The 26932-nt window shown below is 42.5% G+C and overlaps 1 protein-coding gene across 1 annotated transcript; it reads right to left on the bottom strand.

Annotated features, from left to right (window-relative positions):
• Positions 1–21258: 21258 nt before the first annotated feature.
• Kctd12 (potassium channel tetramerization domain containing 12) lies at positions 21259–23024 on the bottom strand. The gene has a single exon (XM_021182129.3). The coding sequence runs from the start codon at positions 22836–22838 to the stop codon at positions 21855–21857; it is 984 nt and encodes a 327-aa protein (XP_021037788.1). The 5' UTR covers positions 22839–23024; the 3' UTR covers positions 21259–21854.
• Positions 23025–26932: the final 3908 nt, after the last annotated feature.

Here is a 26932-nt window from a genome sequence, read left to right on the forward strand (position 1 = left end):
CTGAAACTCTCTACTGTTTCTCCCCATACCTGATCCTGACCACCTCCTTATCTCCTAGCTCCCCCCTCAACCATCCAGGTCTTCCCCCCTGCCTCCCATGACTATTTTGTTTACCCTTCTAAGTGGGATTCAAGCATCATCACTTGGGCCTTCCTTTAAAAATGGAGCAGAGACTGAAGGAATGGCTGACCAGTTAAGACCCATCCCATGGGCAGGCACCAATCTCTCATACTACTAATGATGCTGTTGTGCTTACAGTAAGGAACCTAGCATAGCAGCCCTCTGAGAGGCTTTACCCAGCACCTGACTGAGACAGATGCAGATACCAACAGGCACACATTGGACAGAGGTCAGGGACCCCTATGGAAGAGTTAGGGGGAGGATTGAAAGCCTTGAAGGAAATTGCAATTCCATTTGAAGACCAACAGTGTCAACTATCCTGGACTCATTGGAGCTCCCAGAGACTGAACCATCAACCAACCAACATATATTGGCTGGTCACATATATGTAGCAGAGGGCTGCCACATCTGGCCTCAGTGAGTGAGGATGTGCCTACATCTTGTGTATTAGAACTCTGTCTGGAACGTTATCATTGATTAGCTTCTCTTCTTAATTTTTTAACTTTGTATATATATATATATATATATATATATATATGTGTGTGTATATATATATATATATATAAATATATATATATATATATATATATATATATAGGCATACATAAATATGCATGAAGGACCCACTAGGAGACAGGTTCTCTTTTGGCTTCTGTGCTTATGCATACTGATAAGGTAAGACAACTGTAGTCATTAAACAAAACAATAAGAAAAATTTATATACAAGATATTAGTGCCCTTTCTGTTGCTATGATAGAACACAATAAACAAAAGCAATCTTTAGAAGGAACATTTTTGACTTATGATTCCAGAGTGATACTAATCCATCGGAACAAGGAGGCATGGCAGCAAGTGGCGAGTACAGAGGCCAGAGCTGGGAGATGAGCCTGAAGAGCACACAGAATGAGCAGGCAGTGGGTGGAGGCTGCAGAGGTCAGAACCACCTCCACTAATGTACTTCAGCAGTCACTGGCCTTCTAAACCTCCATAAACATGGTGGCCAACTGGGAACCAAGTATTCAAATTCCTGAGTGTAGGCAGCATCTCTCATTCAAACCATCACATTTACTCTATACATGCTCATGGGGTGGGGGGTGAGCAGGGGTGTTGAGCTTGAGGATACTTCCATGTCTTTGGTTTTAGGAATGCTATCTTTTGTAAAGATGCCCAATCTTTGCCTCTTTTTCTATGTTTTCTTTTTCATGTGACTTACTGACCTATGTTAGCCATCATCCCTCTTTTTCTATCCTCTGCATGTATATGGTATTGAATAAAGCATCTAGTGAAGTTACTTAGATCCATAATGTTCTTTGTAATAGGCTTACCTCATCTTGAGTGAGTTTTAGAGAGTAATATCCTTCTAAGGATTTCGTAAATGTGTTAACACAACATTTTATTAAATACATGAGGTAAAGTTGCAGATTTCATCTGTGTATGGCTTTGTTTCTGTCCCACACGTTAATCTGCAGTATCTTTTGTTACATATGGGTATAGATATTCTCTTATTCCTGCTATTTCTTCTTTAAGTAATGGGTTATTTAAAGTTTTCTTTCTTAGTTTTACATTATTTAGATTTTCTGAATTATCATTATTTGTGATTTATATCTTAACTGCATATGTGATGATCTCTATACTATTAAAATTGTAGAACTTCCATTATGATTCAGGATATATCTATTTTATACAATATACATATCTTGATCATGTTTTCCCCTCTCCCAACTCCTCCTAGAACTACTTCCCCACCTCCCTACCCACCAACTTTATCATCTCTCCTACCACATCTCTCCCTCCCTCTCTCACATAAAAAAAATTAGTATACACGAAAGCAGAAAGGAAAGATTGTAAGAGCCAGAGGTGGTAAATGGCTCCACAGAAGCAGTCTCTTCCATACACAACAGGACTGACACACACATGAACTTACAGAGACTGTGGCAACATGCACCATACATTGTCAGTTTTATCTTTTATCCATGCCTTTAATTCTAATCTTTATCATCTCTATTGTTTTTTTAAAACAATTGCATAAGACAGCTTCCATTGAAGTGCCCCAATAACAGTTTTGTTTTCCAGAATAAGATTATTTGCTTCGCAAAAGACACAAAAATCACAACTGCCACTTCAGAAATGGCAGCTTGTGGTCCTGAGGCTGATCAGCTTGCTGTGGTGAGTCCTAACTCTAAGGACCAGTTCTTGTTTTCTACCAGTCATTGTTAGATGAACGCACCTGTGTGGGCAGATTCCAATACAGGAAGAGGTAAAATGTTTCCTGAAGAGGGGGAGCAATTCTGAGGGTGTGACAAACCTGAGTTCCCACAAGAGCAATTAGCAAAGCAGAAGTGAGCCACCATAGACATCACTTGCTCTTCCACAGTCACAGCCAAAAGGTTCCGAAGCCATGATGATTTGCCCTTCCAGTGCCAGTCATCTTGTCACTGAACAATCTTTACCCTTCTGGGATGCTGCCAAACGTTTTCAGAAGAAACCTGATTTTAGATTTGGGTCAAGAGGATGACTGAGTTTGACATGTTTGCCGCTAATTCTTCTGTTAATCCTATGCAAGTCAAATTAATTATGTGAGTGGTTTACATTTGCAAAGCCTCCACTCCCAAGGCAAATCAGGGAAAGGACTCTACACAGCACTAAGAAGAAAATGATCGCAGCCTTTCTGCCACTCCTCATCCTGCCAAATGTGATAACCCACTCCTTGCTAAAGTTCTCCTGAAAATCAATAAATGCAATGGACTTTACGATCCACGGTCTGGTTGACTGCTACACAGAGCATGATGAACGAATTCTCTAGATGCAGAAATGGAAAAGAGTATAGAGGACTCCTAAATGTAGTCTACCAAAAGTCACTGCCAAAATAAAACTCAAATGTGTCTAGATCTCTGTTGACAATGCTTTGCCAACAGCCAAATCTGTACTAATTTCAACAGTCTCTGATCAGGTTGGTACAGTCTGGAAGCCAACTTGCTCCATTTCTGTTCAGTTTATGTCTTATCCCTCCTGAGAAAATGTGGGGAAAGAAAGAAGGGAAAGAAAAGATTCCAAATACATGTGTATACATATGCACACACACAAATGCACAAACATGCAGACACACATGTGCTCACACAAGTGCACACACCTATACACACACAGGCACAGAAATGCACACACACACAAGAATATGCTCAAAGCCTTTCATTCTTCTATTCATTTGTTATCACTTTAATTTTTTAATTAAAATCACCAGGGAACCCTTAAAATATATATTATCCACAGGAGAAGGTGACTTGATGACTGCCTAAACAACAAGCTATTGAAAGGGAGTGGAAAGGCGGATCAGACATTCACCATTGAAAAATCACTTGTAGGTATATATATGACATCTTATGGAGTGCTCAAAACAGAACCTTGAAGTACTTCTTTTATAGTACTTATTTTATAGTGAGAAACACAAAGAAGATACATGACTTGCCAAGGTCACAGATTTAATAAGCTTTGGTGTCAGGATTCAAAACTCAGGATCCTGCATCAAAATCCTACATTTTCATCCTGTGTCATGTTCCATCTCTGGCTAGCAATCACGTGAGCATCATGGCTCCAACAGCCTGATGCTGAGATCGCTGAGATTCTGACAAACTATGAGGCCTGGGCAGGACAATATGGAGAAATAAATGGCAAAGTCAGAACTGACCTGCGGGCTCATGGCATGGACCAAGACAGGGCCACTGCAGGGCTGCAAGACCATGAGCTGTTCAAGGTTGTTTAAACACACACACACACACACCATAAAACATTTCATCTTCCTCACAACCCGTTCCTTATCCTCTAAACACATAGTAGGTACCCATTTCTATCTCACTGACCATGAAGTATTTTATTCCAGTTTCAATGAAGATTGAGAGTGTGTGTGTGTGTGTGTGTGTGTGTGTGCCTGTGAGTGTGTGTGACTGGCAATGGACATCCAAGACCTTATAAATGCTAGATGAACACTTTACCACTGAGTCCCAACTTTAGCTCTAAAAACTACTTCTTGTCTCCTTTCTCCACTTCACTTCCACCACACCACAACTATTTTTAGTATATTTAAACTTTTGTTTACCTATCTACCTAGATCTTCTTGTTTTATGAAATAAGTCAATGTATGTTTTACCAGCTAAAGAAAAAAATACTCCACACATGGATAAGAACATTTGGCAGAGAAAAAAAAAATCTGTCTCCAGCCATCATGGTTTCAATTAACAAGATTCTGTTGACATGTGTTTAAAAATATGGTTACATAAGTCACACTTGTACGTCCTGAACTTCAGCATATTATTTAGTCATAGGCCACGTGCACTGAGCCAGTTAGACAAGAAAACTAAGTGGTTTTTTTTCTGGATAAGAAAGCAAGTAAATCAGGGACAGAGAAGTTTCACTCTCGGTATGTACAATATAGAATTCTCAAGGGATAGAAAACAAAGGAAAACAAAATCCATGATTCATGTGGATTCATATCTCTCCATCCAGTTCTCAGGTTGTCATTTCAGAGAAACTTGAAACTGGCCATCAGCATTCTCACCACCAAGGGTTTATTTTGCAAATATAAAATTATATCTGTGTAGATGAGCATCTCTAACCCAAAACCCTAAACTACTTTAGTGCCAACATGCTACCACAGATAGAAAATTCCACATATGACCTCAAGAGACAGGTTACTGTTCAAATGTAGGTATAGATAAAATATTGAATAAAATTGTTCTTAGATGATGTGTAGAAGGTTTATATGGAATATAAACACATTTCATGCTGCCCAACTGCCAAAATTTCTCATTATGTAAATATGCTAACATTCCAAATCTTAAACACGTCTGGTCCCTCTGTAGTTTTGGACAAAGGATACATGTTCTGAAAACCCTGGGTCCAACATGATAAAATGTGACCTTCTTGTTCTGTTTTCAAGGCTCCTTCTACCTCCCCTGAAAGTATATTAGTAATGGCGCTTAAAGCCCATCCTGATGTGCTGGTTTGTGTTAATTATCAACTTGGGGGAATCTAGAATCCCATATGAGCCAGGCCTCTGGGCACGCCTGTGGAAGAGACTCTAGATCAGGTCTGCCTTTGGAGAATGCAGTGGGATATCATCTAGATGACCTTAATCGATATGAGATGACTCATCTTAGTTGTGGGCGGAACAGTGCTTGGGCAGGAGATCCTGGATTATATAAAATGGAAACAGCAAGCTGCACACTAGCAAGCATCCATTTACTCCGCTGTTTTCTGGTTGTGCATGTAATGTGACTCATTTCTTCAAAAACCTAACTCCTTGACTTCCCTGCCATGATGAAGTAAATTAAATCCGTGTTGTTGTTGTTGTTGTTGTTGTGTTCCTTGTGTCCAAGTATTTTAATCACAGCACCAGAAAAACTAAGACACCTGGACAACCAAAAAACCTTATTGTAAAACCCTTAAATTGGTCATCATCCACAAAGATATTTTTCTTCACAATCCTAGGATCCAAGAATTAGGATAAGGATCTTCCAGGGGAAGGACATTTCTATCAGCATACCACATAGACCAAGACCAGGTTCAAGACTTTAGATATAAGCAAAGAAAGTGAAAAGGAACTGGAGTTATCCAGGAGCCTTACACAGGCAGGCCCTTGTGTCATGGCTGGGCACTGGCAGATGTTTGGAGAGTCTGCTCAAGGGCTCATTCACAATGATGCTTGCAGATTAATGGATTACCTGCCTTCACAGCAATCACTGACTAATTAGGCATCTGATCCCCTTGCTGTTTCTCTAATAATAAAGATATTTGCAATGAGAAGGGGCAATATTTTTACCTGACACTCAAAAAGGACACTCATGTTCTCTGATTGTACAACAAGGATTTTTATAAAAGCTTGTTAGCTCCCAAATTATCTGGAGAGCATTTTTTTAAAGTGTGCATAAGAGTAGTGTCACTGAGACAGATAGTTACAAATTGGAAGATAGAATTTATTTCAAAAAGTCAAGTGATGCTCTGGGAAATATCTGGCCAACTTCTGGGTTCCTAGGGCTTAGCTCTCAGCTGCTAAGGTATGCAAATGTTCCCATCCAGGGCCCAGCTGCTGTGTGGAGAAATGTGCTGATGGAACTAAATTGGGATTGTAGAGAACACAAATCAAATTGTAAGCAAAATTACCGAAATACACCAGCCCTCCTTTGAAGCATTATGGGCCAAGCAAAGAAAAATGACTAATGGGTAATAATACACAGTCCTGACAGGAATCATAAGCTGGGAAGGAAGTTGCATGTAAAATAATAATAAAGAATATTAAATTGTCATGAGGCCTGTTGGAGACAAATGAAATCAGGACAGATTCTCAGCGCCAGTCACTCTCCTGCTCCCTTTGAAAGTGTCCCAGGAATCTACAGACAAGGCTTGCTTTCACTGGTGGTGCCTTCCTGTTACGAAAGAATGCTCGCTCAGATCTGGAGAGTGCAGATAAGAGATGGCCACGAAAGCAGACGGCTGGGAGAGAAGCAAGTCCATTGTCTACCGAGAGCCCAGGTAGAAAAGCAGGCTCCCTTAACCCACTACCTCTAAACGAAGCAAAGTGGTGTGCTGGTGTGCTGGCCTGTGGAAGACACCCTTAGTCTGCTGGCTTTCCATTTCTTTTTTCTTATCATGTTGTTCCCTTTAAATATATATCTGGCTCTGAGGCAACAGATCAGTCGGTAGAGCGTTTGCCGTGCAACCATAAGGATCTGAGCTCTCACTCAGTACCCTCGTAAAAATCCAAGAATGGTGGCAGGGATGTCTATGCCCAGTCCTGAGGAGACAGACACAGGCAGATGTCTGGGGCTCCAGGTTAATGAAAGACCTTTTCTCAAAAAAAAAAAAAAGTGAACCACTCCTAAAGAACAATATCCAAGGTTGGTATCTGGACTCTATAAACACACACACACGCACACAAGATTAAACATGCATCCACATACAATCACATGGACACAAGTATGTATTTTAAATAAGAGGTAATATTTTAATTATCTGATCAATGTATCTTAGTTTTAAAGTAGTACTCGGTAGTTTAATATGGAGACTCTGAAATTTTCACTCCAAAGCATTCATTGCAGTAGAAGAGTAACCTCCTTGGTTCTTAGGGCCATATCTTCAGAAGTTAAGCTGAGAAATCTCCCTCTAAGTCCAGCCTCAGCCTCTTGGCTACGTAACTCCTAACAAAATCCACCACACTTCCAGAACACAAAAAGCCTCTAAGGTAGAAAGCCTACTTATATCATCTGTCTCTTCATCCTAGACTCTGTTGATCCACAATTACAGTTCTTAAATGCAGCTGTTCATGAGAAACACTTGGAAAGGTTTATGCACATGTTAGAAGTCTCCACCCCACCTGCACAACTGAATACAATTGATTCACGATGAGGCTAGGGCAGCCATATTTCTTCCTGTCCTCTAAGTGGCTATCATGTGTGAGTGGGGTAAGAACCTTTGTTCCACATCCTAGCTTGTAATACTTCTTTTTCTTATGAAACTTCCCAGCCCTTTACCTTCCCAGGCCCAGCCTATGTCACCTCTATGTTGTGTCCTCGCTGATATTCTGCAGCTGGAAGCTGTAGAACTGGATTGCTGGTCTCTAGACTTAACACGCTGCCTAGCCAAATTTGCCATTCAATTCTGTAATAACTGGATTGCTGGTCTCTAGACTTAACACGCTGCCTAGCCAAATTTGCCATTCAATTCTGTAATAACTCCTGGCTCCACTGGCTAATCCCAAAGATTCGTTAACTATATTTTCCAACATGGCAAAACATCTGAGACATAGGACTTATGAGAATGAGAGACTTCTTTAAGCTAATGTTTTCGGTAAATAATCGCACGGACATGTGGGAAAGGTCATCCTGGTGGTTTATAGGGAGAAAAACTGATCCCTTCCTGCTGACTAAGAGCAAAGAGAGGGGGAAAAGGCCCAGCCCTAAAGATCCCTTTCAATTGCACAATGATTCCCCCAATGATCTAACTCCCTTCCTGTAAGCCCCACCTCCCAAAGGCTCCAACCTTAGCAATAGCACGACTATCTGGTGAGCTGGCCTTTAACACACATGACTATGGGTGAACTTCAAACTCTAGCACCTATTAACACTATAATGAGCCTTCCTGAGAGTGTCCTCACCCATTTGTCATTTCTTCCTTCAGTTAACCCATCTCAGATCTGTGAGTCAGATAGCCTTTTCATTTTGTGACTCTATTATATCCAGTAAATATCTCAGCTATTTGGGCAAAATGTCTTATCATGACTATCCCTACATTCTCTTTATCACAGAAATTCAGAGCTATATAACTGTCAGCATTGACAGCCAAATTAGTCTATGGCCTATTCAGAGTACTTAGCAGAATTGCTAGTCTCTACTCATTAGGTCACACTGGCACCTGTACCCTAAGTTGTGACAATCAAACATATCTACAGATACTGCCAAATATTCCATGATAATAAGAAAGAAATGACCACATACTCCACTGATGGTTCCGGCTATATGTCAAATATCCTCAAAGTACTTCAATAATGCTGGTTTTGATCAGAAGCAAGAAGAGAGAGAGAGACAGAGACAGAGAGATACAGAGACAGAGGCAGAGACAGAGAGAGAGAGAAAGAGAAAGAGAGAGAGACTAGCCTTTTAAACCATCAGAGCCATAAAACATAGCAGCCATATTTAATAGCCAGAAGCTGGAAACAACCCAGATGTCCCTCAACAGAGGAATGGATACAGAAACTGTGCTTCATTTACACAATGGAGTACTACTCAGTTATTAAAATCAACAACTTCATGAAATTCACAGGCAAATGGATGGAACTTGAAAATATCATCCTGAGTGAGGTAACTAAGTCACACACTACGGTATGCACTCACTGATAAGTGACCAAAAGTTTGGAATACACAAGATTCAATTCACAGGCCATATGAAGCCCAAGAAGAAGGAAGACCAAAGTGTGGATGCTTCAGTGGTTCTTGGAAGAGGGAACAAGATACAGGAGGGAATATGGACACAAAATGTAAGGCAGAGACTGAAGGAAAGGCCATCCAGAACCTGCCCCACCTGGATATATACAGTCCTGCCCCATCCCATATACAGTCACCAAACCCGGACACTATTGTGGATGTGGGAATTGCTTGCTGACAGGAGCCTGATAAAGCTGTCTCCTGAGAGGCTCTGACAGCCTGACAAATACAGAGCCGAATGCTTGCAGCCAACCATTGAACTGAGTGTGGGGTCCCCGATGGTGGAGTTGAAGAAGGGACTAAAGGAGCTGAGGGGCTTTGCAGCCCCATGTGGAGAACAACAGTGTGAACCGGACAGACTTCATCCCTGCCCAGAATTCCTGGGGACTGGACCACCAATCAAAGAGTACACATGGTGGAACCCATGGCTCCAGCCGCATATGTGGCAGTGGACGACCTTGTTGGATATCAGTAGGAGGAGCGGCCCTTGGGCCTGAGGGTATTCAATGTCCCAGTGTAGGGGAATGCCAGGGTGGGGAGATTTGAGTGGGTGGGTAGGCGGGGGAGCACCCTTATAGAATCAGGGAAGGGGGGATGGGATAGGGGGTTTCTGAGGAGAGACCTGAAAAGGGGGAAATTTTTGAAACGTAAAAAAAAAAAAAAAAAATCAAAGCCCATTCTGTTACATACTTCCCCCAACAGAGCCACGCAAGCTCATGCAAGCTCATACTCCTAATCCTTCTAATCCTTTCCAAGCATTTCTCCTCCCTGATTACTAAGCATTGGAATATATGAGTCTACGGGGGCCATTCTCATTCAAACCGCCATAAAGTCTGTGGACACTAACTCAATGGATATTTTCAATCTAGACTGAAATGTTGTATTCTGAAATCTTTTTACAGTTACAACTGTGGATGTCAGGGATGGAGAGAAGCTTTTCTGGCAATAGAGACTAGGTGAAGTCGGACAGGAGGGAGAACTTCCAGTGTTCTGTGGCACAGTAGGAGAATACAGGTTGTCAAGAATTTACCATATATATCAAAATAGTAGAAAAGGTTTTGAATAATCTAAATATGGAAAACTGATAGATGTTTAAAACAATATACTAATGTTCTAGATCTTGTTATAATACATTATATGCATGCACCAAAATGTCACACTACTCTATAAATATTGTGTGAGGTAAAACTAAAATATATATATATATATATATATATATATATATATATATATATATTCCAACTGTGGCTTCTCCATTATACACATTTAATTTGTAAACACTGGCCTTATGTTATAAATAATGAAAACATTAAATTAATTTATAAAACACAAGAGTATTAATGGAAAACCATGAACCAGGAATTCCTTATCCTTAAAATGCTAACTTGGTTCCATGGGTCCAACCATAATTTTCACCCCAGTGAACAATTGTTCAATTCTTTACCTGACTTGTGAAATGTGTATTTGCAAAGCCTTTTAAAATTTTAGATTAAGTAGAATTTTATTTGACTTTAATTTGAATGCCGTCTTAATTATTTGAGCTAGTGGAAAAGAACAAACACCAAAAAATAGGAAATTTAAGTACTGTAGATTTAAACACATACTGACGTGCCATTTTTATATTTCTTTAGGAACCTCAAGGTCACCAAAAGTATATCAGAACTTAGTTTGTGATTTATAACTCTCCCAAATGATTAATTTCTATCATAGTTGAACACCCAGCATTAACATTTTTTACAAATCACGTCTGATGAATATTAAGTTGATTTCCTATAATTTTTTTGTTAAAGTAAATGCAAACTCTCAAAACTGGTTTTAAGAACAGGGTTTGTGTACATTTAAGCTCTCTTGGACTACACGGGCATCCTCATTTTTTCCCAGTTATATTTTATACATTTCCACTACTCAGTGCTTGACTAATGCCATTCTTCCTCTCCCTGCCATGGTCAGCCCCAGGGAACATGTGTCCAGGAACTTCTGGCAATCTTGAGAAGCATAAGGCGACAAGGCTGTTGTGAAGCTAAGATGCTTTTCTACCTATATAATTCAAACATCTTAATACATATATTTCATTCTGCTTTAAAAGATATTCCGCTCACTGAACAGAGTATATAATGACAAAGCAGTTTCTTTATTTTGGTTTGGGTCGAGTTTTTTTTTTTCCAGAAGCTTTCTGCTTTTAGACTAAACCAATTTTTTTTTATTAAACAAACACAAGATGGCACTTACTAAGGAAGACAGGGTTTTTCCAACACTTTATTGATACTGTTTACCTTAGCTTCCCTGTCATCATAACTTGATTAATAATGTTTAACTGCCTACCGCTCCTAAGAACATAGACACTGCCTTAGAACATTTCTATTAAGTGACAAAAGAAAAAGACCTTTGAATTTCAAAATAAAGAAACACATATATATCAAGTTATGAAAAAACTCCAAACTTTGGAATTAGGAAAAAAATATTTCTACATTTTTTAAACAAAGTAGAACCTCAAATGTTCTTATTTCCTGAAAGAAAATAGATGATAATGGTGACAATCAGTAAACTTGGCTCTAAAGTCAGCCTCCTTCTCAAGCCTCAAGTAACCCCATAGAACCTGAGCCATTAAAACTGCCCTATAAGGAAGGCTGGAGACTTAGCTCAGAGGTAGACTACCTAAGGTCATGAGTTCAAGTCCCGGTAGAAAATTTTTAAAAATACTTAAAAAATAAATAAAACAGACTTCTCTGTAAGGTAATGCCACGTTGAATTAAAGGGGTGTTTTATCTGCAGTTTCTCATAATTTTAGTTTCCATCTTTAAGAGAGAGAGAGAGAGAGAGAGAGAGAGAGAGAGAGAGAGAGAGAGAGAGAAAGAAAGAAAGGAAAGAAAGACAGACAGACAGACAGACAGACAGACAGACAGACAGACAGACAGAAAGAAAGAAAGAAAGAAAGAAAGAAAGAAAGAAAGAAAGAAGGAGACTCTGTCTTTCTTAGCTAAAGATCACTTACATTTAACTCCCTGTAGTTAAGTGAATACTAATTTATCATCCTTCTTGGGCTGCCATAACAAGTCTCTGAAAGGCTGAATTCAGGGTTTGTTTGCACAACAGAAATGTCTGCTCAATCTGCAGGCTGGGAATAAGGCTTGGAACCTTTGATATTTGTGTTTGCATACTTTTGAGGACCTGAGTGCATGGAAGGATCTATTAGTGACTTCTCCTTCATCGGCAACAAAAGACTGGAGCCCCACATCTCTGAAGCGACTGTATCTGAAGTGCCCTTCTGCAAGTCAAGTCATGACTGTTAAGTGGGGTCACACCCACACTCTGACCAGGCAGGTTTAGGATTCTTTCAAGAGGAGTAAGAGAGTTGTCCTTGAGCCAGGGAAGAGGAGGTCATATGTACCCACAGAGATGGTGGCCATCTATCAGATGGAGCCTCAGAATGAAACCCGCCTTTCCCGCCCCCAAGTTGACTCAAACTGAGAATTAACTATGTGAGGGTAACAACACACAACCCTTGAGTATTCTTCTAAAAGACAGAGAAGGAAGGAGAGTCTATATGACACAGGAATTTAAAAAAATAGATGCAATGAAGTCCAACTGTTGGTGGGGTTTGTTGTGGTTGGTTGGTTGGTTGGTTGGTTGGTTGGTTGGTTGGTTGGTTGGTTGGTTTTGACTTTAGGCAGGGTCTCACTCTGAAGCCAAAACTGGCCTCTAACTCTGCCTCCAGGTTTCTGCCTTTCAGATGCTGGGGTAAGAAGCACGTATGTCCAGGCACGCTACTCACTGTTTAGAAGTTGCATTCTTAATACTAGTGAGCAAAACTTTAATACCTCTGCCTATGATATTAGGTCACAGAAAAAAAAAATACATTAAACACACATAGGCCTGAGAAGAAAGAAAACGCATTTCTTACTGTGAGGTCAGAGAACACACACCATTTACCTTCTAAAGTCCTGGCAACTGTGGTTTTCAAAAACCCACAACTTTCCCCAGCAGAACATTTGGAAGAGCGTGCTCCAGCAGTGCCAGAAGGTCATATTTCTTCCCTATGCCTCTTGAAACTTTACAGTCGAGATTTTCAAACTTGTACCAAATCACAGCCCCAGGACAACCTACAATAGGCTGCCAGTGAGCCTGTCTTCCTCACAAAATGGGAACACGACCCTACATTTTCTCCACTAGCCAGAAGTTCACATGGGTCCTTGAAACACCTGCCAAGGGCTATGCAGGGAAGAACATCTATACACATCAGCTAGGTCTGACACAGGCGTCTGTGTCAAAGGAAAGAGCTGTCATCTATGGATATTTACTGATGAATTTGCAAGGGTAATTTCTCAAGTGTTTATGCATATATATAAGTAGAAAGAGGGATTTTTTTTATTTCTGCTACTGTAATTTCCTATGTAGAAGTAGGTACATTTTCAGCTAAAAAATTTTTCTCCATGATACATTTTAAAAATGAATTAATTAGTATAAACATTTATTTAACCACAAATATTTAGTGGTGATCTGTAAAGTCTGTACACTGTTGAGCCCTGGGGTAAAATAAAGAAATAGGTGCCTTGCCTCATCCTGTAAGTGGGCAAAGAGATGCCAAGAGGAAGAGAATAGCAAGGCACCCACAAAACACAGAAACAAGAAATGCTAGGCGCCAGTGAGATCTGACTCTGATTACTTTTCATTCAAAACTACGTGCTTTTTATTCTGTTTTCCAGAGAAGAAAGACCAAGACAGAATAAGACCTCGCACCACATTTTGGCCAGGTGCTCTGCCTGTAGACTAGTGTGACCCCTTATGTGAACTCCCGTGATCACCTCCTAAGTGTCTTCTGGCTCCGTTTGCACTCAGCACCACACATGAAATTGTGTATCAGTAATTTTACATGGATTACCACACCCCTTGCTTAAAATTCTTCAGTAAATCCCAAGAACCAAAGTGCAGATCCTACTAATAGGATAGAAGAGGCTGGCTCTCACTGGCTCTCACTGGCTCTCGCTGGCTCTCACTGGCTCTTACTGGCTCTCACTGGCTCTCACTGGCTCTCGCTGGCTCTCACTGGCTCTCGCTGGCTCTCACTGGCTCTCACTGGCTCTCACTGGCTTTCACTGGCTCTCACTGGCTCTCACTGGCTCTTGCTGGCTCTCGCTGGCTTTCACTGGCTCCTCCACCACCACAGTTTTCATTGGTAGTGGTTAATTTGGGGACTGGGGATTGTGTGGTTTGTGGGTTGTTTTAGTGAAGGTCTTTGTTTTATTCTGATTGTGTGTGTGTGTATTTAATTGGGTTGTGACTTTTAAATATATTGAACTTATATGTCAGACAAGAGTTGTGAGAGGATTTTCTGCCTCTCTCTCTCTCTCTCTCTCTGTGTGTGTGTGTGTGTGTGTGTGTGTGTGTGTGTGTGTGTGTGGTACATTTCAAAGGTGTCTGGGGGCAGGTTTGTTCATGTGCATATGGAGATCAGGGATTTATTATCTAGTACATTCCTCTTTGTTCTGTACTTTATTTACTGAGGCAAGGTCTCTTCTTGAACCCAGAATTCACACATTTGGTTAGTCAAGCTAACCAGCTTGCCCCTGGCAGCCCATGTCTCTACACCCTGAGCACCAAGATGACAAGGTGCATTTTGACCCAAAGGGACATTTGCTTTGGAATTACTTAACACTGTGCATGGATACATTTCTAAAATCCAAGTGTTTGGGGCTGGAGAGATGACTTTTCTAAAGCATCAGTTCCCACATCAGGAGCTCATAGCTGCCTATAAATCTACTTCCAGGTGATCTGATGGCCTCTTTGGCCTCCAAAGGTACCTTCAAGTAAGTGTACAGTGGGTTCTTGCAAAGGCGCCTTTACTAAAGTGTGCAGTGGGAGAAGCCTCACCAGATATTGTTTTCTATCTTTTAGCGACCTCTTCACATTTTTCTTCAGTGTTTTAAGATTCTCACTGTAGAAGCTTGTAACTCCTTGATTAAGTCTATTCTTAGGTTGGGGTGTGTGTGTGTGTGTGTGTGTGTGTGTGTGTGTGTGTGTGTATGTATGTATGTATGTATGTATGTATGTATGTATAAGATACTGGGGTTAGGATTTTTTCTTTCTTCCTTAGCAAGAAATTCTTGGATATATGAAAGCTACATATCTGAATATCTTAATTCTGTATCAAGCTTTTGTGCTGCGAGTGTTTGTCAGATCAAGGGGTTTTCCAGTGGAATCTTCAGGGTCTTCTAAGAATAATACATCCACAACTATCTGGTAAGTTCACTTCTTCCTGTCCTAGTTTTGCTTTTATTATAACCTGCTTTATTGCTCTAGCTAGGATTACAAACACTATAGTGAAAAAGAGCTATCAAGAGGGACTGGAGAGACAGTTCACCCGTTAAAAGCACTAGCTGCTCTTACAGAGAGCCCAGGCTCAGTTCCCTGAACTAACACAATGGCTCACAACCACGTGCAATTCCAGTTCCAGGGAATCCAACATTCTCTTTTGCCCTCTACAAGAACTTCATGCACATGGTTCACCTACCTACACACAGGCAAAACACCCATGCAAATAAATAAATAAATTCGTTAAGAAAGAATATAGAGTTAAACATCCTTTGATTTGTGTGTTTTCATGCCAATAAGCCCATCCTAGGTTAAAATATAAGTTTTTTGAGGCACTTATTTAATACCTCAAACTAAAGAACACTCCGGCTTAGCAACACAATGCACTGTAGAGAATTGGTCACTGTCACTATTATCATCTGGCAGTTGACTGAGATCTCTAGCTCATTGCTACTGTTCACCATCACAGACAGTAGTACAGCACATAGCACTGGTCTGGGGAAAGTTTAGTAAATATGTGTATATTGAACCCTTTTGTAGTATCAAAAAGTTTTTTTAAAAAAAACTTAAATTAAATGCCTATACATCAAAGACCTGAATTTTTTAGTTCTTGAGGGAGGAAAAAAAAAAGAACTATGTCCATGCATGTAAAAATACATTCTTTGGAGTAGAGGAAAAAAAACCCCTAGAGACTTAAATACATGTTAGTAAAGGACAAATATAAAATAAAAACTGCAGCCCATCTGGACCATGGTACATCAATGCAGAATATCATGGAATTATTGGAAACAGAGATAGATCATTGCCACATGCCCATGTGTCACAAGCGCCCTCAGATAAGTGCTCAAACCAGAGGGAGAGGATGGAAGAGGCACAGCCACTGCAGGAAAGAGAGGGCATGCAAATAAGTATTATTTCATGGGTAGACGAAATCCTGGATGTTGTTTCTGGGAAAAGCTAGGGGTTAGAAAATGAGAGGTCTCTTCTTTATTATCCGCATTATTTTTGTGCCTAAGGATTTTGTCACATCTATGCCATTTTCAAAAATAAATCATGTGTGTTTATATATACAAAACAAAAGCTACCCAGAGGAAGCACAGGCAAAAGAGGAAGGGCGAAACCTGGCTCGCTCTGTCCACCTGACTCCCGGCTTCCTGTGCAAGCATTTGGTTTCTGTAATTTCCCAGTCAGAGTGGCACTAGGCCTTCTTTGGAAATAAGGAACTTCAAAGACTGGTGACAGTGCTGCATAGAGTCCCTGCATCAGTCAGACAGCTGTCCCTGTCCAATGCTCGCCGGAACCTTAAGGCCTTCACGAACCAGACTTTTACTTTGGGCAAATCTTGCATCTACTACTGTGTTCCTTCACACTTAAAGGGGTCATTTACGTCATACTGCCCTTATACAACAGTGGCAGCAACGACTGAAATGAAAGAAAACCCTGTGAAAGATTTGTTTTCTGAAATGACTATCCGAAAAAAAGAAAGGCCTGGCCCAGATGGAAATTTACTTGGTGATATCTAATGGTCTACAGGCATTGTTCTACTGCCCATCAGTCCCACAGCAATGTGGGGAGCAATCATAGTATTTCCAAAACTCCTTAAATGAAATTAGAACAATATTCCAGCCAATCCATACCCAGGAGCCAAGGAGAGTAATTAAAGGAGTGAATGTTTTATTCTTTAGTGTTTAATAGAATACATAACAAGTCACATAGTCAATGATTCATTACTTCACACAGAGCAGGGAAAACAGTATTGGGTGTTTCCATTATACAACTGGTTGTGAATAGAAGAAATGAAGGAGAGTATTTAGATGGATGAAGACAATTTCAAAGTTTGAGCACCTCTGAAAAGATTTCATCCATGTGTTTCTGTTTCCCTTTGGATATAGAAGGGCTTTTATTCTTGGATTTATATTTCATTAGAAAAGTGTGATATTATTATATTTTCCATGTCCCCTTAGATTTTAAAGAAACAGCTCAAAGGTATGTATCGCTTAGCAAATAACGATTTCAAGATGTCAGAATCCAAATAAGTATTACAAACAGCATTTTTTCAAATACCCAGAAAATTTAATTTACATGTTCAAAGTGTATAACCATGATGAATGTTTCAATCCTTCATCATCAAACGGATATGATCAGTGGTAATGAATGAGTATATATCGTTTGTATTCAATAGTTATAGCAAAGTTTACATGGCTATCAAGTCACAAAGACAGTTGTATAGCAGTTTACACTAAAATTGATGTCTGCACACCTTAAAACACATTTTAAACAGACAAAACTGGCTTGGAAAAATATTATAAAATAAAGTGGCGAGCATTCTTGGTCAACTGGCCAACCCTCCTACCATCCAACAGCTGACTCCAGTGGAGGTCTTCTAATAGAATTCTTCCATCTTTGTTTATTGGGCCTTGGAGAGAATCTAAATCCTCCAGTATTAATATTTTGAGATGTGTACTATCCAAAACTGTCACCAAAAAAAGTTAGCTATAACACAACCTACTTCCAGGTGTGTGAAAACTTCTTCCAAGTACTGTGGACTCAGAGAACACTGTGTTTTATTCACTACTTGAGAGAGAGAGAGAGAGAGAGACTTAAGTTATCCAAAATATTCAGATTTTAAAAGATTTGTAGTGAGAGGAAACACAATAAAATTTTAAGCAAAGATGTAACTAAGAGTTTTACAATAAAAATACCAAATTTACTATTTTTAAAACATGTCAGTTTTATGGTACTTGTAATTTTAGACTGTAAAAGAAATTCTTACAGAATTCACTTCCTTCACTCAATATTTTTCTAAATATCTGTATAGTTCATGTTTCATATAGAAGTACAAAAATTATTTGAATGCTAGATTGGAATTTATCATAATATGAAGAGTTAAAAAATTATCAAAGCTTTGTAATACATGGCTTTAACGTAATAACAGCATTCCATGGAAACGGCCATAGAAATTAGACCACGTTGTAAGCACTGCCAGTTAGTTGTCTCTGGGTATTTGCACTTCATATATGTCCCCGGAGAAGCAGCAGGTATACACACATATGATTCTGCTTTGAAAAAGAAGACAATTGGGGCTAAAATTATCATTTTGCTAGCAACTGAACAAAAACAAATAAGACACACTAGAATAAAAACAGTATTAAAGGGGAAATTTCTCACACCTTCAAGGTATATTTTCCACTACATGTTTGAAAATCTAGAATGAATGTGGTTTGTAATCCACATATATTAAAATAAAAACAGACATGTCAAACATCTGATAGACAAGCATGGAACCTGGGACCTGTTTTGTTTTGTTTTTTACAACCACAGAGACTGTCAACACTTTTTTTAAAAAAATTACTTATTAAACCTAATGTCATTCCATTATTTATGAGCATCAAATGGTAATTTGATCAACATATGCAAATGATTGCCTCTCTGAGATAGATGAATGCAGCCATGAATATCTGAGTCGTTTATAACATTCTTCTGGGTCATTTCAAAGATAGTGTTGAGAGGCTCCACTGTTGGGTACAGTCATCAAATTCACAGGTGCTGACCGAGATTTCAGAACATTTTATAAGCCCTAAGGGTTTCTTCTACAACCCAAAGCGCATGGAGAGGAAAGGACCCACATCACCCTGGCTCAGTCATACTTACCTATCATATAATGAGATGACTGCTCAGACTTAACTTGGGCTGAAAAGCACAAAGTTTCTATGCATTGCCCCTAACAGCAGAGGGCACAGTCACTCCCAGGAAGAGGACCATGTACTGTCCCTAACACTAATGTCCCAATCTTTAACAGGCCAGCCAGTATGGTGGAAGATACAGAAATGTCTGTGTGTTAGTGAGACAAACTGAATAGTTTTCCAAGCTACAATTCATAAACAATGCAGACAAAACTTCAGCAGTTTCCCATGGCTTCTAGAGTTATGCAGACTTGACAAGGAAGTTAGAACTTCCGTCCTGTCATCTGTCGATGTATTTTGAGCTGTCCTAAAGATGGTTTTTATTCATACATTTCTTTCTTAAGCAATCTAGCACTGTTCTGTGGCATGGGAGAAGTCTGACACTCACACTTGACCAGTGATTGACAGTCCTAAGTCACTTCAGGCTTGAAACGAAGGTTCTGAGCCATTACCTGATCCACCGCCTAAAAACAAGCTCAATGCTGAAGTAAGCACAGCTTCCTGGACCCCTGCTTCCCTTTCTTTAAAATCACAGACTTTGTACATGAAGCTAACTCTTCTCTAAAGGAAAAAAAAATCTCCCAATTACAATGAAAACAATATTGGTTTAAAAATATGGATAGCTTGAATATAGGTAGAGAGCTAACTGACACATGATTAGTATACAACTAACATCCCAGCAAAAAAAGTATGGAGCAAACCCAGCCTTGTAGTTGTGACTGTTTTTCTGACCCAAGTTCCCAGGCAAGGATATGAGAAGCTCACCAAAATGCGTTGCTTTTGTATATACACCATCAAATGCAAGTTACCAGGGGTAAATATAGGAAATTTTATAGCAACAGTAGATGAATTAAAAAACTAAATGATTCGTGTAAAATGTTTATATATGGTATGTACAGATTGGATCACAGGAGTCTGAGAATAAAACTGTCCCAATTCATAACATCTGCCTCGGACATGATGAGATACACGGTACAAGGTTTGTTTTTTAAAAACAAGGGAAAAATAGCTCTAATTTAAACACTTCAAATGGCTATTACAAAAATCCTTAAAAACATATTTCAGAGTAAGATGATAAAACAAACACACACACACACACACAAAGGCTTCTCTGTAATCACAGATTATCCAAAGGACGTCTCTCAGCGGGAAGCATTCGGGTTCACCTCCTCTCTGCTGTGGTGTGCACAGGATACACACTGGGAATTCATTCCACGCGAGAGGAAAGGCAATAAGGCAAAGGTCCCCTGTTTCTGTTGCATTCACCTAAAAACCGCGTTATTGCTCGGCTCACACTGAAGTACTTATTTGCCTTCATTTAGAAACATTCCACTTGACAGCCATCTACAGATGGGCAGCCCCCCGTGCTTCCGTTGATCTTTCGGATCTGTCACTGCAACGTCAAACAAACGCAGGAAAGAAAGAGCATTGTTCCGGTTTTCAGAACAGCCCAGCAGCCCACACTTGCTGGCCTTGCAGAAAACATCAATTTAAAAACACTACTGCTAATAATAATAAGAGATCTGAAGTCTAGGTAATTAAAAATCAAACTTATTTTGCTTAAGTAAATAGGCTATAAGTGAGGAAATAGAATCAACAAGAAAAATAAATGTTCAAATCACTAAAAACTCTACTAGGTAACTCTTTGGTTAGGTTAGACAAGGATTAGCAACTAAGTTTAGGACTCAAAATAGCTCGATAGACTTCCAGCTGAAGATGGGTCTTTTACTAATCTTGATAAAATCTAAGTTTACACGTACTGTTTCATATTTTTAAATGTGCACATACTCAAATGGATTATACAAACTTCCAACTTTCAAATAATAAATGAGCATGTCCCCCCCCCTCCCGCCCTTCCTCCCATCTTTCCTCCCTCCCCAACCCTCCCACAGTCCTAGACCTAAGTAAGGGCTGACTGTCCCTACTAACCACTCCTGCGTTACTCAGTCACTGCCAGGTGACTTCTTGCCGCGCTGCCTCCCACTCCCTGCCTGCTCCTAGCCTAGAAGTACTGCCTTAACCAACAAAACCCAAAGCTCAGGCAAACAGCTGAAGAGAAAGGGCGCCTCTGCAGGCAGGAGGATTGCTTTCTACAATTTTAAGCCACAGGAGATCTATTGTGTGAGGGTAAATAGAACTCTCCCCTGTTGCCAGTACTAGAATTTACTTCTACCTGCAACTTTAAAAAAAAAAATCTCTTTATTTACAGTCTGAACTGCGTCCATGGGGTCTTAATTCCAGCATACGGTCTTCCATTCAATTGTCTAAAACTCTCTTTCTAATGAGGGTCAAATCTGTAACAACCTTTTAAAGCACTGTCTCCACACAGCACTCTCAGTTCTGATCTCTGAAACCGCTATGGAGTCAAAGGGTTTAAGATTTCAAGGACTCTTCCGCACTGCACTCTGGACACCGTGCAATCCGATTCTGATCAATTCAGTCATTCCCAGGTACTTGGTGACTGTCCCACTAGATCACGACAATCTGGGGGAAGGGTGGTTGGAGGCCAGGAGTAGAGGAAGCATGAGTGAAGGGCTACAACAGAACACTCTCTCGGTTAGTGGGGTCCAAAGAAGATGAAGACGCCCAGAGGATTTGTGGCTGCAGATTCTCAAGTGGGGTGCAGACGGGTCTGGGTGAGTTACTAGGGGATCTGGGGGCGGGGGCAGAAGGAATCGGGAAACAGGGAGGAAGCGAGGGCATCTATAATCCTGTCCCCCGAGGGGAGGAAGGGAAGTGGGCACCGGAGTGGCGAGGGGCGGGCGTGGGAAGCTCACTCCCTGCAGAAGACGTACTCGGTGTAGCTGGTCCAGATCTTGTCCTCGCTCTGGTCGGTGCTGCTAGCAAAAGCGCAGGTGCCCGTGGAGCTGCACGCCACCATGTGGAAGCCCGACTCGGACAGCTTATCGAAGGCCTGCTCTAGGAAGTTGAACTTGAGGTAATAGCGCGAGGTGTAGCGCTCCGGAGGCCGGTCGGGGTCCCGGCTCTCATTCAGGGTGTCCCCAAACACCTCCTTGGCCAGCGACGTCTTGCCGCACACGGTGATGCGCGCCACCCGCCGGAACTTGGCGTCCGCCTGAGCGTCGCGCCCGATGGTGTAGGAGCCGCGGTAGCCGATGGTGATGTAGCCGGAGCGCCGGCTGCCGTCCAAAGACTGGGACGGCGTGAGCAGGGGCCCCGCCGCGCCCCCGGACGGGCTGCGGCTAGCCAGCTCCAGCGTGGGCGAAGGCGCCCCGGCCGAGGCGCCCTCCTGCGGCTCGGGCTCTGCGTAGCCTAGAGGCAGCAGCTCATCGCCCAGGGAGCCCTCCTTGTGCACCCCGCGGCGCGAGTGCGGCGGCGGTGGCCCCGGACCGGGTTGCTGGGGCGCCCCGAGGCGACGCACGAGCTCCGGCAGCTCGAAGTACTCGGCCTCGCGCTGCAGCCGGCTGCGCTCCGGGAAGTAGTCGGGCAGCACGAGCTGCAAGTCCCGCAGGTAATCCAGGATGTAGCGGAAGAGGAAGCCGTCCCGGTCCAGAAAGAAGCGGCCTTTGCTGTCCCGGGCCAGCTCCTGCGGCTGCTGCTGCGTGAACATACGCCAGAGCAGCGAGTCGGGCACGGACACCACGGTGCAGCGCCGGGTCACATACACCTGCCCTCCCACGTTCAGCTCTACGATGTCCGGGAAGAGCGGCGGCTCCGCCGAGGACGACGACGAGCCGCTGCCACCTCCGCCTCCGCCCCCGTTGGGTAATCCTCGGGTGCTGTCCGCCAGAGCCATGGCCAAAAAGAGGTGGCTGGGAGCGGGGTCACGATCGGAAGCCCCAGCGGCTCTTATCCGGGGAGCCCTGCGCTCAGGCGGCGGCCGGCCACTGAGAGCCGCGCGGTGCGAGCGCGCAGCAGTGCGCCCACGAGAGCCCCGGTGCGCTGCGCCTGCCTCGCCCGCGCGCTCCAGGCGAGTGGCGGGTCGCGGCCCGCGCGCCGCTTAAGTAGAGCCGCCCGCTTGGGCGGCGCGGCGCGCAGGAGGCGTGGGCGGCTGCGGAGCCGCTGAGCTCGCTCCCGGGGCGGGGAGGGCTGGGGCGGGGTGGGGGTGGGGGAGGAGCGGGGAATGCATTTGCATGCTAAACGCTGACGCTGCTCGGGGCTGCAGGCTCCACCCTGACCCGCGCGCTCCGGGGGGCGACCCGACTGTCACCGCCGGTCCGCCCACCCGCTCCGGGCCCAGCTCCTCTTCCTCTTCGGCAGTGGGTCAGAGCCTCCAGGCGCTTCCCCAGGAGGCTGTTCACTAATGCGATCCTCTTGTGTCCCCACCTCCCCTCCCGCCGCCCTTCTCGGCTGACCGCAGCCGGCACCGGGGGACTCCAGAAGGGGTTGGAAACTTTCTGGCAGAGTGGAAAAGCTTGATTGCCTGCGGCTAGCGCCCTCTAGACCTACCCGCTTCTAATAGTGCAGAGCGCTGCTGTTGGAGATCCATCCCCGGGTCTCTGGAAGTTCTGAAGAGACACTAACTTGGAAAGGACGCATGGGTCCCTTCAAGCCCAGAGCACCCAAAGGTTTTTCACGTGACTACGTGACTACCGTATAGCCTCGAAAAATCCCTAGAAACCACAAGCGAATGCTTCGCGAAAATGCTCTGTTAGATTATTTTGCGAGAGCATAAAGTCTTTGGTGAGGAAACCACAACACAGTACTGCAGTGAGCAGAAATGACTAGGAGAGGAAGTTGGGTGGACACAAGGGGCGGGGGCTTACACTGCGTCGGCAAGAAAAGCTAATAAGCGCCTCCAATAGCGGAACGTGAGGCCTCCGGTTGCTTTCAGCCATCTGTAAATCGCACCAGAAAATTCCAATCTAATATTTTCTTTTATTCCTATTATTAGTATTTAATGATTTTACTAGTATTTCATTATTTTACTAAAATTCTGCTGATATTTTATTTGTTCCTTGAAATGTTAACTCACATATAGAAAAAAAATACTTTTAGCCCATGCATAGCTGTTCTAAAGGTCCAGTAACCCGTGTTCTCCTCCTCCCACCATCTTTCTCTTCGGTACAAGACCGTCCACCAGAGAAGAAAGGCTGTGTAAGTCTGAAGGCCCTTTAGATCCAGCCATGCTCTCTATGGTCTCCTACTTGTTCAGCGTTTGGAGTCATGCACAAATTTCAGCCCACAGAATTCTGCCTCTGCCGGGAAACCTTCCATGTTCTCCCAGGGAATGAAACAGGTTGCTCTTCAAATTCCCATCTTTGCACTTAGCACGTTCTGAAATCTCAAATTTGTGGTCTGTTATCTGATCGTTGGTTTTGGTGAATAAATAGGTAAGGGTTTCAAGGAACCCAAGATAGAGGAGGCTCTGAAAAACCACAATGTTAATAAATGCTCTTATACGTTGCTGGGCATCAGGCTGTGGAGAATTCAAAGCTGACTAACCACATCTCCTTTAGAGCAGCCAAGGGGCAAAGGGTTGGCCATCTGAACAGTTATCAGATCACTTTGAAGGACAGGCTGTCAATCACAATAAGCCCAGAAAGATCTTTGTCTTAATAATGATGTCTACCCTTTGTGCGACTGTCCAACGAGCTTGATAGTCTTCTCACGGATGAATGTCATTTTCATTTCTGAAATGTTTATGTCTGCCAAACAATTACTGCACTCGTGTCACAGAGCTGAAATAAGATCAGGCCCCAGACCAGCCTGCTTAATTACAGGCACAGATTTTTGATACTGAATATATTTCACCATTCTTCAACTGTTCCTTGGGATAAATGATAGATGACAGGAAAGTTCCGAGTCCCGACACTGAATGTGATATATCAGCATCTCAGGCCTGACGAAACTGCCACTTTTCTGTGAGCCCAAGAAAAGACTTCAGTGTCACCTTGGCACAACTGGGTCATTGTTCTATGCTGCCATGTCTCCCTTCAAGATCCTTCCTGTCTTAGGGATGTCACTACCTCTCCACCACCCCTCAAGACCAAGTCAACATTACCTCATGTTGACCAAGCCAACATCACCTCATTATCACCTCAGATCACTTCCTGGACTTCCAAACTGCCTCTACTCTAGCACCCATCAGTCTTCCATCACTAGACCAAACAATCGTCCATCCAGTCAGACCCTACATTGGGTGCTTCTTCCCACGTCACACAAGAGCAAAACCAAAGTCCTTCTAATGATGTGACAGATGCAAGCTTGTTTCTGACTCACACATGCTTCTCTGACCCATCCCACAACACTTTGCAAAGAATGTGCTGGGTTCTCATGCCATTGGCCCTTCCTCTCTCTCTTTCCTTAAATGACTCGTCATCCCCCACACTGTGTCCCACCCCTTCTTTCTTCCCTTTCCCAGGTCCCCTTTGCCCACTACCCTGTTCAATGAAGTGCAGCTCTATTCCACAGCTTTCTCTTCCCTGCCTTCTTTGTTGTCAGAATGTAAGACCCAAAGAGGTCAGGGATGTTTGTCAGCTCTGTTCATTACTATATCCTTAATATCCAGAACACAGCTGGGGCTCTATAAACATTTGATAAATACTTTGATCGTTCACTTATTCCATCTGTATTCATTCAAGGTCTACCACCATGTTCCAGGAAGTGTGTTCAGAATAATCACTGCCCTCTTAGAGCTTATACTACACACACACACACACAGACACACACACACATGCACAGACACACACACACAGACAGACAGACACACACACACACAGAGACACACACTGTTTGGATAATAATAAACATCACACGTACCAAAAACAATTCATGAAATGAAATAAAGGGACAATGTGAAGGTCACTCCTGCTGTAGAGTATCTGGGGAAGGTGTCTCTGAAAATGATGCTGGAAGAGCCCCAGCACATTCAAGAACAGTAGCATTTAGCATTCTAGACAGACATCAGACAAGTCCAAGGGTCTGGGTCAGGAATGAGCTCGTCTCACAGTGCAAGTTTATGCGGGGTCATCTGCTTGTGTCCTGTAAACACCAAAATGCCCTTGATGTCATCACTGACTGCAGCCTGAAAGCAAGAGGTAGTGTGTGCCTATGGCAGGCAGCATGCAGCCATCCTTCTCTACCTCTTGAGATGACACATTTGTCCACCCCAAGCTACTTGAGAATAGATGTCTGGTTGGTTTTGTGTCTTTTGATTCTTGCCTATTGGTTAGAATCACAAAATCTAGTAAGTTTAATGCCTGGGTGTGTTCCAGGGTCATAGCTCTTTTCATCATAAATATGCCCAGTTGGATGGAGACCCAGAAAGACTTAGAAAAGCATCATCCACATGTTTAGACTCAACATGTTCTTTGGCAAAGGATACATTGATGGCCTCTATTCTTTTTCATGTGACTCTGCACTTTCCTAAGAGAGAACATACCTTGCCAGAACTTGGGCCTTTGAAATTAAAGTAAAAGATACTACAAGCACCTGTAGACCGAGTTCTAATCTTTTTTTGGTTTTTTGGGTTTTTTGGTTTTTTGTTTTTCAAGACAGGGTTTGTCTGTGTAACCCTGGCTGTCCTGGAACTCACTCTGTAGACCAGGCTAGCCTAGAACACAGAAATCTGCCTGCCTCTGCCTCTCAAGTGCTGGGATTAAAGGTGTGCCCCACCACCACCTGGCCAGAGTTCTAATCTTTTTCTTTATTAGGTATTTTCTTCATTTACATTTCCAATGCTATCCCAAAAGTCCCCCATACCCTCCCCCCCACTTCCCTACCCACCCACTCTCACTTCTTAGCCCTGGCATTCCCCTGTACTGGGGCATATAAAGTTTGTAAGATCAATGGGCCTCTTTTTCCAATGATAGCCAACTAGGCCATCTTCTGATACATATGCAGCTAGAGACACGAGCTCCGGGGGGTACTGGTTAGTTCATATTGTTG

Source organism: Mus caroli, unplaced genomic scaffold, assembly GCF_978045245.1.
Source record: "Mus caroli unplaced genomic scaffold, Mus_caroli_1 scaffold_12, whole genome shotgun sequence".
In the NCBI taxonomy this organism is placed as follows: Eukaryota; Metazoa; Chordata; class Mammalia; order Rodentia; family Muridae; genus Mus; species Mus caroli.